The sequence below is a fragment of the Rhynchophorus ferrugineus genome, unplaced genomic scaffold, assembly GCF_030347505.1.
Source record: "Rhynchophorus ferrugineus isolate W39M unplaced genomic scaffold, kcgeb_rfMv2 rfM2, whole genome shotgun sequence".
Lineage (NCBI taxonomy): Eukaryota > Metazoa > Arthropoda > Insecta > Coleoptera > Curculionidae > Rhynchophorus > Rhynchophorus ferrugineus.
Genome location: NW_027472581.1, coordinates 91,113,916 through 91,134,720, shown reverse-complemented (window position 1 = coordinate 91,134,720; position 20,805 = coordinate 91,113,916). Strand labels below are relative to the sequence as shown.

The 20,805-nt window shown below is 31.9% G+C and overlaps 1 protein-coding gene across 1 annotated transcript in view; it reads left to right on the top strand.

Annotated features, from left to right (window-relative positions):
- The window catches only part of LOC143190875 (uncharacterized), a 103,105-nt gene extending 97,766 nt beyond the window's left edge, over nt 1-5,339 (top strand). The window contains exon 11 of the mRNA XM_076395447.1: nt 4,786-5,339. Coding sequence (XP_076251562.1) covers nt 4,786-5,037 — 252 coding nt within the window. The 3' untranslated portion in view covers nt 5,038-5,339. The remainder of the gene's footprint in view (nt 1-4,785) is intronic.
- The last annotated feature ends 15,466 nt before the right edge of the window (nt 5,340-20,805 follow it).

Here is a 20,805-nt window from a genome sequence, read left to right as displayed (position 1 = left end):
GTCACCAGTCAGTGAAAACGATGGCAAAAATGCATGAATTGGGCTTCCAATTGCTTCCTCATCAAGCGTATTCTCCAGATCTAGCTCCCAGCGCCTATTTACTGTTCTCAGATCTCTAAATAATTCTCGCAGGGAAGAAATATTTGTCTAATAAAGAGATGATCGCCAAAACTGAGGCTTATTTTGAAGCAAAGGGCAAATCGTACTACAAAAATGGTATCAAAAAGTTGGAGGGTCGCTATAATCAGCGTATCTCCCTTAAAGGGAATTATGTTGAATAAAAAAATCTGATTTTGCCAAAAAATGTGGTTTTCTATGGTATACCGAGGACTTTTCAATTGACCTGTTAGTTATTATAATTAAAATTTTAATGAATTTTGCAGACGTTTGACTACGGGACAGGATGATTTAGTTACATTGTCGAACTTATCAGACCCATCAGCATTATATCTCTCTAACTAAAATAGAAGTGAGAAGGAAAATATCGTCTGATACCAAACCGAATTTACAACTTACGGCAACATCTTGATGACATGAGCTTATTGTTGTTTTAAATGGACTATATATTAGGTTGTTTAGTATTTGTTTACATTTATACTTCGCAGTTTAGGTAATAGCTCACAGCTGATCAAAATATAGGCAAGTAATAACACCCAGTTCTTAGTATGATTTTGTTAAAACTTTATTTTTTTAGTGTGCTTTAAAATAATATATAATTTAAAATAAATGAAAGCTTTCTAACGACTTAAAGTAGCTAAGTACTTTATAAACTTAACATACAACAATTGAATACGGAATTGGAAGGTAAACGGTTATAATAAAACGCTGGCAAAATGTGTATTGCCAAACAGATAAATATAATGATATATGAGACGTTCGAAATTGAAAAGCATAACAATATATCAAACGTACTTTCGATATATCGCGTACTTCGGACCATCCGGAAAAGTTTGCATACATTTTTCCTTTTACCTACTTTCCTTATTATAGTCGATACGGAGTGGTTTCCGCCATAAATTGATTAACTTTAGAGGTTGCCGGCGATATCGGGCTTATTGCCATGCAATCTTCATTCGCTCTGAAAAGTTCGATGCCGATAAATGCGTTATTCTTCGTAGTTTTCGTTTTTTGTTCGACATATTCGATTGGATACCTCGCAAATATTATGCTTTGATTTGCGAGTGCATTAATAAGCGATTTAGATAAAGCACTGACAAGCTAATTGCTGAAATAAGCTGTATTTTATGCGGCAATCCCGCAAATTTTTATACTATCTCCGATGGTTGGGAGTTTTCAGTAATTATCCGTTTTCTGACAATATAGGACGGTGAAGAACAAATGGCCGTCATAACTAATTTCAAAAAACAAACATTTTTTAAAATTTAAAAGCACATTTCACACATTACAAGTAATTATTAATTACAACTACCTATAATCTATCCAAAATAGCAGTGAACCCACGTCATCCAAATGTATTTTTACGTTTATTTTATTTTATATTGAGTGTAAAAAATATAATTTTCTTTAATATTATATTACTTTAATCTAATAGCATATATTATTGAAAGACTTAAACTACAATTAATTATACACCCACAATAGTTGGCACAAGAGCGCTAATATGTGGAACATAATAATGTATTTTCACTAGAGAACATATTTGCATTTTTATGTTTGGTTCTTTTTTCCTCCATTGCACTGTTTCCTTCTCATATCATTCTAATATCACTATATTTCTTCTGTTATCATCCGTGTATATTTTTCTTCCTAATACGCTTGCAATATCTGCAAAACAGTTAGTATTCATTTTCTCCTCGTACATTTTATCTAAATGCTCATATATTATCTGAAAAATTACACAAATGTTTGTACAAACATATGCATTTTAATACTCTCTATATTTTACAACTTCTAGCAGCATTATTCTTATATTAATTATATACAAACCTTTAGTGGTTTTCACTTTCATTACAACCCCCCCCCTCCCTCTCTTTTTAGCTGCTCTGTTAGAGATATTTTGAGGTATTTATTTTATACGAAGTAAATGTTATTTCTGTATAAAAAGAAGTTGAAAGAAAAGTTAGTATTTGTTTTATTGTAATTTTAAATACTAGCTAAAACTCTAAACATCTGTGATATAAATTACGACGTAAAAGATAGTTATGAACGACAAATATTTCAAATATTTTGAACAATATATAATATTTATTTAAAAATAGCATACTAAGTAAAATAAAAGAAACAAAACAGATGAATTAGTTTAAAAATTCAAGTTAAGATAATAACTAGACATAAAAAAGAATTTATGGAACGTTTATTAAACACAATTTTTGTCACAGTTCCTCATGAGTTATAATAACTATATGAAGTCATATGATTATATAAGGATATGTCAAATAATTATAATTTATGCATTAATATTACAGTTTTTCTTTTCACAAATCTGTTAAAAATATACGAACATCAAATACTGACCATTTTGATTCATATCGTAATGAATAACATACAAAAATTAACTAAATAAACTCGTCCCAATTAACAAAACTCGTTTAAAATTAACTGATCACCATTAGCTGCAGTACAGTGCTCATAATAATTGAAAATATTTATATGTTTATATTATACTTTATTTATACTTCTAGTTATTTTTATTAACAATTATTTCTTATATGTTATATTGAGTTATATTTTAAACGGATTTATTTAGATTTTATACATCCAGATCTCTTATAAAAACAAAAACCTTCATAAAATTTGTTATACCTTTTATACATACGTTAGAATAGAATGAAATATTTCTCGGATATAAACTGTCCTGTTGATGTTTAAAAGACGAAATATGTTTTTTTTCTTATGGTCGAAATAACCGACAAAAGCAGCAGCCGTATTTTGTAGATATGTCATCCCAAACAGTTACAATAAGAACGTTTTTACAGGTCGTTTTACTGTATAAAGATAGAACAGCTTTCTGATATTTTATTATTTATTTAATGACGATATAAACGTATTTTATGTTATATGATACATTTTTATATTTGTAACATTTAATTAAGGGCTCTCTGTACTAATAGATCTTTTGTGCCATTGATAATGAAAGAAAGTATTTCGATACTACCCATGAAACGCAGTAGAATATTAAGAAATCATACACGAAAAGAAAATTGCGATGTAGACTCGTTCCATTTAATGAGAACCGTATACGAAAATAACTCAAATACTATTGAGATAAAATGTTCCATGATTGTTAATATATTAAGACAACATCATATTAGACAAAAATCAAAACACATCGGTCCTAACTCAGTCTTTGGTGAAATAATGTTTATACATTTCACTGCTGAATTTTTTCATATATGCACCTCACTACACAACACTACACAAGATCAGATGGTTTGATATTTTTGAGTCTGTGTCCTGTTCTGGTGGTATCCAAAAGCTGCAATATATCAATATTCGTATAAGAATCGAGTCTTTCCTGATGCCCCCTTGCAATTCTCTTGATTTCTTGACTGACTGTGGGTATCTGAAGGTCTCAATGTAGGTAATCAGTCCTATAGTATTTGGGTGCGCCCACAATACCTCTCAGGACTTTGTTCTGAAAAATTTGTATTTTATTTATGTCACTCTTTGCAGAATATCCCGATAATTGAACTCCGTGTATCCACATAGGTTTCAATATTTGCTTATATAATAGCAATTTATTGTGTACTGATAATTATGATTTTCTTCCAACTAGCCAGTACATTTTGCTATATTTCAATTCCAGTTCTTTTCTTTTTTTCTTTATACGTTCCTTATTTATAAGTTTTGCATCGAGATTCATTCCGGTTTATTTAGCATTATGGAATGATAGTGTAATTTAATGTTATTGGTGTTTGAACGGTCTGTTTATAGGTGAACTATATGGTACTGTATGAAGGTGAACTGCACATGTACAGATTTACTTTCGGTCGGTAGTCGGAAGATACTCTTAACTTGATCTAAAATCAAAAAGATTGATTTATCGGACAATCATAATGCCAATTTGGACCTATGGGGTGCAAATATGGGGTTGCACTGAACATTCAAATCAACTATTCATCCAAAGTTGTCAAAGCAAAATTCTTCGATTAGTTACCAATGCCTACCGTTACGTTACCAACGATAAACTGCACGATGACCTGGAAATCAAATGGATTTACGAAGTTATCCAAGATTTCGCCTTGAAACACGAAAGAAGGTTACTAAATCATACTAACGTGGAAGCAATACAACAGTATATTAGAAGATTGAAGGGAACCTAACCATACGAACTTATATAAAGTGTATATCTTTGTTATAAATTATATGTCATGCTATCAAAAAAAAAAAAGGTTTGCGTATAAATTAAGGACCAGTGTTCAATTCCTTAATTTTAAATAATAAAAAGCTAAAAAATCGCTAATATTTATAAAAATATTTTTAAAAAATATGTATTTATTAACGAGGTTTTATCTGAACTGAACCTAGAGTTTAACGTAGGCTCTTACTCAGCCTGGTTACTGGCGTGACTGGGATCATGGTAACCTTGGCGTATTTTACACATTTGCCTAAGGACAATCACAAACATAAATTTACGTCCATGCCCCAGCAGGATTCGAATCCGCGACGAAGTCCTGTTTCCTTTACGATCGCGCGAACCAAGCAGGCAGTTTTTTGTTGAAGACTTCTGTTATATTAAAAAAAAACGAAGAATCTTTGATGATGATTTGATTGATGTTTTTGATTAATAAAATATACGTTCTGATTAACAACTTTTTGTTCCAGGTTGCCTTGACGGTTTTTCTGATAATATGGTTCGGCCTGGGAAACTACTGGATCCTAAGAATCAAATGGCCTGACTACGCTCCCACCCTGTTCGAACCCAACAAGTGGTGCCACCGCACCCTCTACGTTTTCTCGCTGGTGCATCTGTGCATAGTGTACTCGCTGATCGGTGTGGTGATCGTGCTGGTGGTAGTGTTGGCGGTGTGTCAGATTTTCGGCAGCCCATGGCTGGGACCAACTAGGTACAAATAGCAAAGCCCGCCCGACTATTTTGAATTGTGGGATGTACCAAGGACTTATCACTAGAGCGACCAGTGTTAGATGTTTTTGGCGATAAGTGCTTCCGTATTAGATGAAATAGAATAATTTCGGGTAAATATTACGATGATGCGGAATTCAGAAATTTATTTCTGATAATATTGATTGAAATTTCGGTATATTGAGTATTTTTTGAGTTTTAGAACAAGATGGTAATTATGACGTGCCAGTATGACAGGGACAGCTTTCGCTGTCCGTTTTCAAACCAAAGCTCTTGTCGCTTATTATCATCAACAGTGTTGCCAGATGTTATAAAATATTCCACGATCTACTTAGTACCAGTATATAAAAAAGCAATTTGTTTTTTACGGATATTTTAACATTTTACCGATATTTGGTGCAACATGAATTGTTGACGGAATTTTTTAGTTACGTCTTACATTAAATATCCTTAGTTTAATCTTAATTTACAAAATTAATGCACTACTATTGTTCTGTTGTACTCGCATATATAACCAGGACTAGTGTGGGATAAGCACAACAATATTTATCAGTTTGTTTCAATGTCCATTATTTCTACATCATTTGAATTTAGTAACCTTATTTCATGTTGTAAGGGGGAATTTTGAATAACTTCGTATATCTATTTGACTAAAATATAACCGTGTAATTCTTCTTTGGTTACTTAGCTATAAACATTCGTAAATTTTTTAAATAAATCTCCTAGAACGTCAACAATCTGCCTTAGGCAATAAGTATTATTATATGATATTAGTTATACAATATAACCATCGTGATATGTAGAAGATCACTTCAGTAAGTGATCTACTCTACAACTTATAATCTAAATCTTATTCTAGATACTATTCTAACTTAATTTAATGAATATCCTAACTTATTCTAAAAACTATTGTAGCTTATTCTAGAGGTTATCTCACTCTATAAGTCTATTAATCAGTTCTTATGCTAGTTTTGCGTCTGAGCCTGCGCACTTCACTGTCATCGCGCACATTGAACTGTTTGACGAGAGCGTTGGGATGCAGTAATAGTCTTTCAGAGTACTTTGCACTAACACTCCGAATCACACTCGTGATGGGTTCTATGGGGATAGCGCGCTGAATCAGTTGGTTGGACACATAATAGAGAGCATCGACGATCACTTGCAACAATTTATTCTGGAACCTCTAAAGGATATTAATGTTAGATTTGCCCCTCAAATAGTACCCCACAAAAATGTCCAAATGGGCCTCAGAATTGATTTATACAGAAAAACCTTGTTATCTAATTATAATTTAGATTTACGTCAGTACATTTGGTTTAGTTTAACCCAAAGCTGTTTGCGTTTTGTCACTATATGTTTTTTTCCATGTCAAACGTCGATCGAAATGTATTCCGAGATATTCAACGTTTTCTGTTTGCGGAAGTTCATTATTATTCAATTTTACTGAGGGACATGTTCTTCCGCAAAGGGTGAATGTCACATGGGTTGATTTTGTCTCATTTGCTTTGATACTCCACGTTTTCAACCACAATTCGACTTTGTTAAGATGAAGTTGGAGGTTTCTTGTGGCTGATATTGGATCCTCGTGTGATGATAAAACCGCTGTATCGTTAGCATATGTTGCAACAATAGTGTTTCTTGATGTCGGTAGGTCAGCTGAATACAATAATTATAACAATGGGCCAAGAACACTGCCCTGCGGAACACCCGAATATATTGGCTGTAGGTCAGTGTATTCGTCACCCTGTTTGACAATAAAATGTCTGGTCGTGAGGAACGATTTCAGCAGTTGAAAGTGCGTATGGGGCAAATAATCGTAGGATCTTGTTTTGGCTGCGTTAGATTACTAGATGGATAATTTAATTTTTTTGTGCAATCCCAAATTTGGTCCCAAAACTATTGGTCCAAATAGGCTTTATAGTACAGCCATAAACTCTTTTCTTGGATTTAGGTCAACGTAATGTTGCTGAATACCAAGATGTCTATGATCACTAACTGAGTTATTGTCACACATATCTTTATATAATTCTTTCATAGTTCATGAGATTACAATTTCGACTGAATTTTGCGAGAAAATTAAGAGTTATGGTTGCTAAACAGACATACACAAACAGCCTGAAGCATTCAAATTGCATTAACTATAAATTGTCAGAATAAATTCTGTTGTTCCTGTATGCTTATGCTGGAAATAATTTTGGATAGGATACGTTTTAGGAGTACCACTATTTGGGACATTTAAGCGTTCAGTCTAATAAACACAAGAAAAGAAAGTGTTTAAGAAAATTTTAAGTGTCATTTGACCTGGCAACACTGATTGTTGGGTTCTTTTAATGAATCTATATTATCTTCAATCAAGTTACTTAGAGTATTATTGAAATTAGTAAAATCTATTTGTTTAAAAACATTAAATATTTACAATAGCAAATTTTAATGAAATAATTTCGTTTAAGATGTTTTCGTGTATTAACGTTATATGCAACAAAATAAATTGAATATAACTTATACAACTCTGAAAAATCTCTATAAAATATACTTTTTCAAATATCTACTACTCGTGTAAGGTACAGTATTATGTACTACTAGTATCTGCTGCATTTATTAACTTTCATCACAAACATTCATTAAAGCTCCATTTATGTGCGATTAATTTTATGTTGTAATTGCCATTTTGATCTAAAACTGATTTTTATAAATATTTTAGATCTTGTTATAAAAAATATTTCAAAAAGGTCTCTCAAACCAGAGGAAATAAATCCAATGTGGTTATTTTTTGTTAAATAATTTTTTTCTATATTCGCTATTATTACGCTTTCTTTGTTAATTATGAAAAAGTTATTTAAAAAAAGTGTTTTTGGTTTAAGCCAAAGTACATTTATTAAACTATATTTTGTTATTTATGTGATATATCCGCATACGCCCGAATAAACTCGACTAGATGTGGTTAGAGTAGTATTTTTGTATTTAAGATAGTCTAGATAGTAGAAACATTAACTTTGATTTGTAAATAATAACATACAAGTCCGTAAATGAATGAAATAAGTTCAATCTCAAATAATAAAATAATTATATACAAAATTTTATAAATTTTATATTATATTTAGAACGAAGTAGGCACATTTGACGACGTTGTTTGATGCACCAGGTTTGGTTTTGTCATTATTGTTAGAAATAGTGCGAGATAATGTAGGATATAAACATAAAAATCATAAAATCAAAACTAATTTAGCGTACTGGTAAGTTTGCTTAGAAGATTGTATAACTTTCGATTCATTGGATTGATATTTTAAGGTTTCAGATTTATTCCATTAGAAAAGTGATGCTTGAATTTAGTTTTGTAATTACCATTCACTTTACTGCAATATAACAGTTACGATATAATATTAAAGTGATATATCATTAAATGGAAAGCGACATCCAATAAGCAATTGATATCATTTAAATAACGAAGATAGACAAATTATTTAAAACGTAAAAAAGTAAATTTTTATTTAACATTTTATATGATATAATTAGTTTTAAGATTTAATTTATGAAACATTACATAAAGGATATTTTAATTTTAGAATTGTTAATATATTGTTACTAGTGGTTGACATCTAATTTACGATTTATCTTTACGAACACCTGTTGGCCGTTAGTTAGTTTCAAATAAAACAAAATAAGCTCGTGTAACTCAGTTCCATAAGTCTATAGAGATTTTAATAGTTGCTTGAATAGAAGCAACTTATTATGTACGGATAACTTAGATTTTGCTCCAAATAGCCAATATATTTTTTTTATGATATCTTAAATCTAGGTATATAACTAGGAGGACTCATTGGCCAGTATCTCAGTCTCTGGTGAAATAATGTTTATACATGTCACTGCTGCATTTTTTATTATATCCGCCTCACTACACAACACTACACAAGATCAGATTGTTTGATTCTTTTGAGTTTGTGTCCTGCTCTGGTGGTATCCAAAAGTTTCAATACTTCAATATTCTCATGAGAATGGAGTCTTTCCTCATGTCCCCTTGTAATTCTCTTGATTTATTGACTGACTGTGGGTATCTGAAGGTAGTCAAAAGAGAATGTAGGTAGTCAGTCCTGTAGTATTTGGGTGCTCCCACAATATTTCTTAGGACTTTGTTCTGAAAAATTTGTATTTTGGTTATGTTAATCTTTGCAGAACATAATTGAATATATAAATATAATAACTCCATATGTCCATATAGGTTACAGTATTTGCTTATATATTAGCAATTTATTATGCACTGATAATTATGATTTTCTTTCAATTAGCCAAAACATTTTCCTACATTATAATTCCGGTTCATTTCTTTTCTTCTTTATATGTTCCTTCCAGCGAAGTTTTGCATCAAGATTGATTCCGAGATATTTAGCGTTTTTGTTATAATGACTGATATTATTATTTATTATTGGCGCTTGTACGGCGAAATTGTAGGTGAACTACACATGCGTCCAATTATTTATATTGTCACTTGCCTTGTTTTTCTTCTGTGGCTTCTTGACTATTGTCTCTGACAGCTATAATCGCAGTATCATCAGCAAATGTAGCCATTTTAATATTCTCTCTCTGTGGTATATCACAGGTATAGAGTAGATAAAGCATTGGCGCCAGTACACTTCTTTCTTCTTCTTTCTTTGTGGTACATCTGCTTTAGCTTCCTTTATTGTAGAGTAAGCTTCTTCTTGTTTAACTCTAAACATTCTAGCTGTAATATATGATTTTAGTAGTTAGGTGTGTTGTTTTGGTAACATGTTCTGTAGTTTATGAGAAAGGCCTTCGTGCCAAACCTTATCGAAAGCTACAAATTTGACTGAGCATAATTTTTTTCTTTCGTAGGCTTTTTCAATAACATCTGTTATTCTGTGGACCCGGTCAATTGTTGAATGCTTGTTAATAAACCCAAACTGGTGTGTTGCTATTGGTTTTTTATCTCCATGAACGTGGTCTTTTCAATATGCTCATTCCAATGAGGTTTCGCATAAAGATTTATTCCAAGGTACATGGGCTGTTACCGCATGGGATGATAATATTTTTCATATTCGTATTTATTGCTAAATATATGAATAGGAATATGGTTGTAGGCGAATTTAATAAGCACTGATTTACTCCTTATCCCGTAGCACTGAACTTCAGAGTCCAATTAATTCCAAATCCATTCAAAAATACAACTTAATTCCAAGCTTCAGAATTATAATAACTTCATCCAGCAATAATCAAGTTGGTGAATTTTATAATTCTCTTTCTTGATAGATAGTCTTAGCCAAATGCTTTACGTGGATTTAATTCACTTTTATTTAACTTTTTTTAATTGTTTCCTTAGATATGTCTATTAATTCTTACTTATTAATCATTTGTAATATGTGATTTCAATGCATTAGATATTTTCAATATTATATGAAAGCGGCAAGGTTTCCAATGCAATTTAGAAAAATAAAATAATCTCACAGAGCAAAGTTTGGTGAAGAGAATTAAATAAAGAATACTCCTGCACATCTGGTACATCTCAAAAAAGATGGCAAAAACCTTGGCTGTAAATCCTGTAAATGTTGGTGGTTCCTTAAATTTTCCAGATGTTAAGTGATGAATACTTCTTCCGTTGCTTTATATCTATACACTTAGTTGAGTCATTTTCACCAGAAATGCTTCAGTTCAGCAAACAAGGTAACGCATAACTTTCCCATGTTCTTACTTTTAGTCAGTGTACAATATCCTTCATATATATTCTTATCAAGGGCTTCATATTTTCCATATTTTGTGACATGGATTGTGTGTGTTTTTTCATTTAAATTACTCCAAGCAGCGTTTTGCTCCGTCGATTCGATGTTAATTTTAAAACTTGTTTTAATTAAAACCACTCAGTTTAAGTTATAAATGAAGTGGCTGATTAGAGATTAAGTATTGTACTATTAGGATTAGTATATGTGAGGTCTGAGACTAAGTTATAGGTCATGCATATGCAAGGTATTTGTTTAATGTTTAACATACAGTAACTTTTGGTTTATGACTGAGGTCATATTTCTTCAAATATAATTCAATCAATTCTAATTTTTTATATAGAAATTCAAATATGCGTTTTCCATATAACACTTCTTTATTGAAGTATACCCTTTAGAAAAATAATCAGAAACAATAGTAATAATATTAAATTGCAGAAATAATATTTTTAGCAAATTCTTTCAAATGTATAAATCAAAAATATATAGGGTTTTTAAATAAGCAAACAACTAATTGTTTATATTTCAGGACGTGTAAAAATACTTGTTATAAAAGTAAAGGTTCCTCTTTGTAAGACCGAATACCCTCATAACTTAACGCTCAAATTCCCTAATGGGGTTAGTCCCAGGTCACAATGTCACAATAATTATTGTCAACAACCGTTCTGGTTAGTTTTTATAACACATTTTGTTTTTATTCAAATGTAACATCTTTCAAGCCCCAAAGTTCTATTTCATTTTCAATTGTTACCATCGTTTTGTTAAGTTTTTAATTGTTGCTTACTTCACACATTTTTTATTAAAAATTTCTTTCTAAAAAATATAAAATATGTAATATAAAGTGGTTATATATAATATGGTGAGATTACCTTCTAGTTCAGCCAGTTAAGATTTATTTATTAATTATTTAAATTAAAAGCTGTTTTTCATAGTTTTTGTTTTTAGTTCTATATATTATTATTTACTATTTATTAAATATAATACTATTTTTACAAGAATATTTCACCATCAAACTTCGTCAACACCTTTTTTTTATTGAAATATAACAACCAAAATGTTTTCTAAATTTTGGATTTATTGCTTTTGGAAATTTTCAAGTATATGTATATAGAAATAAAATCAAATATTTCTTTTTGTTTATATGTCTGAAGACTTATCCAATGATTGTATATTTAGCCGGACATAATATAATGAGTCTGTAGCATGCCTGAGTATAAGGGCAGATATCTTACTAAAGGCTTCTGTGGAACTGTAAACGGACCGAACCCTTGTTCGGTCATACACATTGTCAAATACTTCATTATTAAAACCACCCCAGAACTTGTCTTCTTGTTTCTTTTCATTGGATTATTTATAAATTATAATGTTTGTTTAATTAATAGAATTGCTTAATTTAAGAAATATGAAGTTGGTTAAATTGAGTTCCTTTATAATACACAGAAGCCCATTTAAAAAAATTCAATGTTTTGTCAACTGTCTTCTATGTCGCCCTCTTCATATCATGAGATTTAAAGGTAAAAAACGTTTCCGTAAGCAATTTTTTAATGTTTTTTATGAGCGTACATACCATTTTGGCGAACATTTATTTACTCAAAATATTGGAAATTTGATTATATGTATCTTGCCTATTTTTCAGGCAATTTATGGATGCAATTTCAAAAAAACTTTTTGCTTGATTTGAACAAAATTATTCATGGAACCATTTTATAACTTCTTCAAAATTGGTGAAATACTGCTCTATAAGCCCGTTGATGTGAAAAGTTGATAGTCAGACGGGGCAAAGTCTGGAGAGTACGGCGGATGCGAGAATATGTCCAATCCAAGTGCTTCCAATGCTTCCTTGACTGATTTTGCTTCATGAGAGAGCACGTTATCACGGTGTAAAATTACATTACTGTATCTTCAGTCCAATTCTAGAGTTCAAGTTAAGCCTTTATAGTCAGCTACGATCACTATTAACTGTTTCACTAGATTTCAACAGTGCATAATACACCACGCCACTCCAGTTCCACCAAACGCAGATTCTTTATCTTGCACATCGAAATCACCATTTTATTATTTTCTAAACCACACCTCTTATGTGTCTTTTTGTGGGCTTTTTATTTTTCATTATTTTATTTTCTGGCACGAAAGTTGACATATTCAAAGAAGTATAAATGTATGATTGCGTTACTTCGGCGAAATATATCATGTATAACTTTGAAGCTTGATGTTAGTGGAATAAAATAGCATATATGTCAATTTATAACATTGCAGATTTAAGTAATGATTATAATTTTCATACAAAATTGCGAAAATTGTTATTATTAAGAAGATACCGAGGGTATTATAATATATTATAAATATAATATAATTCAAAACAACATAATTAAACAGAATATCTCGGTAATTTTGAATTTAGCAGCGGGACAATGGAAAATGAACAAAAGCAAACGGAGTTATGAATAACCTTCGCGGTACTTATAAAGTTTACTTTGCAATAGGAAGTTCTAATTTGTACCAGTCACGGTTTACTTGCAATTCTAATAATTCATTTCACCGTCTGGATGTTCCGAATTCTTGTGTCTAAGCCAAACAATTATATTCAATATTGACTCTAGCGTTTTGCAGGAAAATGAATTTTTGATATTTTTAAGCGAAAAATGAGTTTTCTTTCCGTGGACGGGCGTTTTAATCGGTTGGGATATAGAAATCGGTCGAAAGCCGAAAAGCGGCGTTAATAGAGCGGTCGAGCCGTTTGACATTTAGTGGGATTTGTGATTGTTACGCCGATTTTGATATACGACAGAGGTAAATTTAAATTTAAAATTATTCATGGGGTTGGTAATAGAGTTCGCTGGCTCTAACAAATGTTTTATGAATTTATATGGAATACGTAGTTCCTGTTCCTGTAACATTATTAACATTTACATTAATTTTTAATTGAACTAATAGTATGCAAGTTGAGTAATTTTGAAAAGATTTTCTATATTACTCTAATATTTTTCTTAATCTATATTCTAAAATTTTTCTACTATAGGTTCACTTTCGCGCTAACCAGGTTTATCTGTTGTAATTTCTATGTAAATAAATTATAACCGTTAATAGTTAAAGCATTAAAATCATCATTAATTTGATTTTCTTTACGAATTCTAATGAAAACGTATTGGCGGTTTGACAAAAAAAGTTTTAGTGCTCTAATATGACAAAAAGATGTGGTACTTTAGTCGGGTTTAGTGGTAGATAGGCGCAGGTTTGAATCCTGCTGAAGTACGTTCGTAAATTTATGTTTGTGATTGTCTAACATGTATGGTCTTTGGACAATTGTGCCAAATCTGACAAGCCAAATGAACCCATTCACCCCAGTAACCTGCTGGTAAAGGCCGGATGTCTTGTGGGATGGTCTCCAAGTTGGTCACTGGCCAATCGGTAGGCTTAATACCGAGGATCTTAGTTCGGAACCTAGTCGGTTAAAGATTATATAAACCATAGAAGATTAAAAGAAGACTTAAACATAAAAATACATTTCTGAATTGGCTTTTGTATTCTAAATTAGTTTCTGAGTATAATTTAGCCAACTTTACGTTTGTAAACAGTATATATATATATATCGTATATATATAATATATATATATATATATATATATATATATCGAAAATTCTCCATATAAAAATATATTCTAAAACATGGATAACAAGCGTAGCTCATAGAGCGCTAAATGTATAATATACGAGCAACAAGGGTCATCAGACGATTACATCTGGGCATCAGGTTGTTGTATGCACCAGTTTAATTTCTTATTATTAAACTGTATAATTCAGTAGCTGGAGAATATTTATGATGACAATGGTGAAGCGAATTTTGGTGATTTTAAAACGAAATATTCGCCATTTTTGCATCAGATTTTCTATTAATATCGTTGCTACCAAAATATATTAGAAAAAAATCCCAATTTTTTTAAGCTTGAACTATTGTGTTTATTTTTGTCCGTGTTGCTTTTTTGACTTGCTGTTTCTCCAATATATGGATTTTTATTCTTGCTTCTTGTTTATGGACAATTTGTTCTCACTTGTTTGATGGATTTTATTTTATAGAAATCTATTGAATACTTACTATTAACCCTCTATATAAGATATCTTTGGAAAGCGACCAAGAAAAATTGTATAAGGTAACTCTAAGACACGCTATATATTTTTCATTACAAGTCTTCATACTATTCATAAATGGTTACCCATTAGATTCGATAATTAAAGATGGTTAGTTATGGTATACAGGTAAGCATTACAAAGAGACAGATATTATTTATCGCTGCTCAATTTAAAGAAAAAGTGTAATATGCTAAAGCATTGTCGCGGTTTAATTTTTCTTGGCGGTTTGCCGAAAGTGAAGATGCATTTTTTTATTATTTCCGGAAAACATTGAATTTTGAGAGACATTTTCGTGGATATAGGTACGACCTGGCATATTCGTATCTATTCAAATTCAACTTAAGATAATTTGAAAATGATCTCCTTTTTAGCATTAGACGGCACGATTCTTAAATTTCGGTAACTAAGTAACGAGTAATTGTATTAATATGTAAGAGGATAGATTTCAAAAATATTATGTTATTTCCAAACTATATACGTCTAATATACGTTCACTAGGGCACACTAAAATCTCTTCTTATGCACAGTGAGGCTCCTGTTTTTATATTGGCGCTTGTGGGAAGAATCTGGGATTGAGACGCACCATTTTCGTTCTGTCTTTTATCTATCTCTTTAACGTCCTGGTGAAATCGTTCATGTTACTTTTCACTCACATCTCCAAAAATTTCCGGAGGAAAATCAACTTTTACGTCCATTAGGCAACCTAAAGCTTGAAATGCGTTTAGTATCCTTTTGAGGATTTGTTTATAATTAGGACCTTTATCATTACCTAAACATTTATTCTCTATAAAATTATATCTTTCTAAAAGCAATCCAACCTTCTTTTTGAGGATTCATCATGATCTTGATGAATTATGGGTCAGTCATAAATAATGTCTGGTTCAAAGAAACCCTCTTTTTTCTCCGTTACTTTTAAGAAGCCCGGATACTATGTATTCGAAACAATCTTTATTGTTGGGAAGCGATTTTACAAATTCGCCCTCCTATGCGGATAATTCTTTTTAATCTTATGATTTGCCCGGTCCCATAGAAACAAAACAAGGGAAATTGGTAAACCGAGGAAGTTATACGAGCAACATGCATACAATTTTAATGTGTTTGTAGGTTTGTTTGGGGTGTGCGGAATCATAGAGGAGTAGTGAGACAACTGAATAGAGGGCTCTGGAGAAAAGTTTTGCTTTGCCCAACATCCAGAGCGCGCTATAATGAGCCATTCAAGAAATATGATTGGTCAATTTAAATCTCCATTATAGGCACCTCTAAGGAAAACATTTTGCTGCGAATACATTTGATTGGCTCTTTGACAGAGTTTGGCCAATAAAATTTAAATAAGAAACAATTTAATTTCTGATATAAAATTATGAAATAAAATTCAATGAATGAAATAAATATAATATGTAAAATTGCAAAATATGTATAAAATATAGTATAAAAACTAATATATCTATAGAATATAAATATTATGGTAAACAAAAACAAAAAAAAAACAGTATTTTCCCTTTTTCATATTTGTTTAGAAACATCAATTTAATAGGATCTATTAGAGTTCTGGCTGTTTTTTGTTGTTCTGTTATACTGAAAGCAAATTTTGAGTCTTTCTGTTAAAATTCTGTTTACCTATTATAGTATATGGTGCATATAATTTTTAGCATTCTATCTGGAAGATCATTAAGTAGTGTACAACTAAAAGGTTTTAAATTTACATTTTTTAAAGATGTTTGATAAAAAATATGTTATATTGTTGATTTGGCAATATCGTGAAATAAAATAAAAATGATATCTCAAAGAAGACTGAGAGTATAATAAAACAATTTTCTGGGGCATGTGATATTGCCTTGCCTTGTTTGTTCGTGTAGAAACATCTGGAATTGAAGGTATAAAATGAAGTTACAATTTCTCACCTCCTGGTAATACATCCCCCGTTAGTATGGAATTAATCCTCTACATAATTTCCTAAAGGCAAATGAGATGGAAAAAATTAAATTATAAGCGATATTTTTTTCAATCCATGAATGTCTATTCGAGAGACCCAAGAAAAATTCCAAAATATCTAAATGAAATACCCTTAAGCCAATGTATTTATTCGGTTAATTACATATTTTTTCCTTTAATGAATTGAACCTCCACAGGATGATTATTTTTGGCGGAATAATGAAGAGATTTATGGTGAAAGTTTTAATTCACTTTAATATATTTGTTCTTACTTGGGCAATAATATTTAAGCACTATTTAATTCCTGAATCGCTTTGCACCAAAATTCCTAGCGTATTTTTTTCCTTTAATGAAATGAACCTCCACAAGATGATTATTTTTAGCGGAATAATGAAGTGATTTATGGTGAAAGTTTTAATTCACTTTAATATATTTGTTCTTACTTGGGCAATAATATTTAAGCACTATTTAATTCCTGAATCACTTTGCACCAAAATTCCTAGTGTATTGAACTTTAGTTAATCCTCCCTTAAAAACTATCAAATAATCGAAGTAGAACGATTCTGCATTTCTTTACTATCTCGGCATCCGTGTACACATTTTCTATATCGATAATTCACTTTACTTGTTGTACTACCGTCTTATAAATACTAATGAATTAAAAACTTAATCTCTACACGTTATAAATACAAATCTAAATGCACTGCTCCTTAGATTAGGCACACTGAAAGTGGCGCCTGAAAAAAATAAACAGAGAAGGCGTTATAGAGAACAAGTGAACCAATCGAATCCCGTTGCAACGCAGAGCATAGCGATTGAAACAAGTAATAAGTTAAAAGTATGAGATCTACATGGTGGACGTTGCGAAACATTTCCCCAAAATTTGCTCTAAAGTTAAATCTATATTTCTCTATATACGGAATGACCTTCAGGAATGAAAGCACAAAAACCGCGGTTGTGAAGCAGAACTGCTCGTAGGCTTCGTTTTAATAAATCAGTGAAGAGACCTGTTGTTCTGTATAGTATTGTACCGACGTCCTGGATCCATATTATGTTCGTTTTCGGCATACCAAAATACAGAAAAATCAATTGAATATATTCAATCATATTTTTTGTTGCATATCTGTGTAATTCATACCCACCATATGAAGTTTAATAATAAGTTTTGAGTGTATTGTTATTGATGTATCTCTCTAGAACACATTCCTCGGTGTTTAAATAAACAACTCTGTACTTTATCTCTCCACTAATGTATAAAGGACGCCGTAACATCCAAATATAAACAACGAATTCCCGGATATTTGGAATAAATGTTCCGAACGCCACGAGAACGACTTCGCCGTTTCGCTAAATACATCGCTAACATATTTTTTCATTTGTTTTCCTCGTTCGCGACGTCGTGTTATTACTGTTAGGGCGAAATTAAATTGAACCAATCGAATCTCGTCGCAACGCAGAGCATAGCGACTGAAACAAGTAATAAGTTAAAAGTACGAGATCTACATGGTGGGCGTTGCGAAACATTTCCCCAAAATTTGCTCTAAAGTTAAATCTATATTTCTCTATATACGGAATGAGCTTCAGGAATGAAAGCACAAAAACCGCGGTTGTGAAGCAGAACTGCTCGTAGGATTCGTTTTAATAAATCAGTGAAGAGACCTGTTGCTCTGTATAGTATTGTACCGACGTCCTGGATCCATATTATGTTCGTTTTCGGCATATCAAAATACAGAAAAATCAATTGAATATATTCAATCAGATTTTTTGTTGCATATCTGTGTAATTCATACCCACCATATGAAGTTTAATAATAAGTTTTGAGTGTATTGTTATTGATGTATCTCTCTAGAACACATTCCTCGGTGTTTAAATAAACAACTCTGTGCTTTATCTCTCCACTAATTTATAAAGAACGCCGTCACATCCAAATATAAACAACGAATTCCGGGATATTTGGAATAAATGTTCCGAACGCCACGAGAACGACTTCGCCATTTCGCTAAATACATCGCTAACATATTTTTTCATTTGTTTTCCTCGTTCGCGACGTCGTGTTATTACTGTTAGGGCGAAATTAAATTGAACCAATCGAATCTCGTCGCAACGCAGAGCATAGCGATTGAAACAAGTAATAAGTTAAAAGTAGCGAGATCTACATGGTGGGCGTTGCGAAACATTTCCCCAAAATTTGCTCTAAAGTTAAATCTATATTTCTCTATATACGGAATGAGCTTCAGGAATGAAAGCACAAAAACCGCGGTTGTGAAGCAGAACTGCTCGTAGGATTCGTTTTAATAAATCAGTGAAGAGACCTGTTGCTCTGTATAGTATTGTACCGACGTCCTGGATCCATATTATGTTCGTTTTCGGCATATCAAAATACAGAAAAATCAATTGAATATATTCAATCAGATTTTTTGTTGCATATCTGTGTAATTCATACCCACCATATGAAGTTTAATAATAAGTTTTGAGTGTATTGTTATTGATGTATCTCTCTAGAACACATTCCTCGGTGTTTAAATAAACAACTCTGTGCTTTATCTCTCCACTAATTTATAAAGAACGCCGTCACATCCAAATATAAACAACGAATTCCCGGATATTTGGAATAAATGTTCCGAACGCCACGAGAACGACTTCGCCATTTCGCTAAATACATCGCTAACATATTTTTTCATTTGTTTTCCTCGTTCGCGACGTCGTGTTATTACTGTTAGGGCGAAATTAAATTGAACCAATCGAATCTCGTCGCAACGCAGAGCATAACGATTGAAACAAGTAATAAGTTAAAAGTACGAGATCTACATGGTGGGCGTTGCGAAACATTTCCCCAAAATTTGCTATAAAGTTAAATCTATATTTCTCTATATACGGAATGAGCTTCAGGAATGAAAGCACAAAAACCGCGGTGGTGAAGCAGAACTGCTCGTAGGATTCGTTTTAATAAATCAGTGAAGAGACCTGTTGCTCTGTATAGTATTGTACCGACGTCCTGGATCCATATTATGTTCGTTTTCGGCATACCAAAATACAGAAAAATCAATTGAATATATTCAATCAGATTTTTTGTTGCATATCTGTGTAATTCATACCCACCATATGAAGTTTAATAATAAGTTTTGAGTGTATTGTTATTGATGTATCTCTCTAGAACACATTCCTCGGTGTTTAAATAAACAACTCTGTGCTTTATCTCTCCACTAATTTATAAAGGACGCCGTCACATCCAAATATAAACAACGAATTCCCGGATATTTGGAATAAATGTTCCGAACGCCACGGGAACGACTTCGCCATTTCGCTAAATACATCGCTAACATATTTTTTCATTTGTTTTCCTCGTTCGCGACGTCGTGTTATTACTGTTAGGGCGAAATTAAATTGGCGCAAATTTGCAAGGAAGAATTGCGGTTATTGGGTACATCACGCGTTTCTCGGGCGCCGCGAAATATATAATTAGGCGGTTTTCGGATGCCGAAATAAATTCGCCTTGTTTGTAGACATAGTATTCAGTCGTGGAAAAATTTAATTTTCCCGGAACAATTTCTACGCGCCGTTCGCGTTTTAATTTATAGTTCATGATGCTTCGGGGGTTTGTAATCAAAAGGTGTTTTTAATACGACGAAGCGTAAACATAATAGAATAATAATAAGGGTATAAATATTTTTTTATTATTTGGAACAGCAAAATGGCATGCTATAGTAATAACGAAAACATAATTGTGGTATATATTCGGCCGGCTTGGTTAGCGCAGTGGTTAAGACGACAGGACGGTCCACCTACTGTTGTAATAGTCGCGGGTTTGAATCCTGCTGATGTCCTTAGGCAAGAGTGCAAAATCCGACAAGGGGAAATAATGCCAGTCACGCCAGCAACCAGGCTGGGTAAGACCGGATGTCGTCTGGGATAATTTCTAAGTTAGTCACTCGCCAGGCGATATGCTTAATGTCGAGGATATGGTTCGATGCCGTT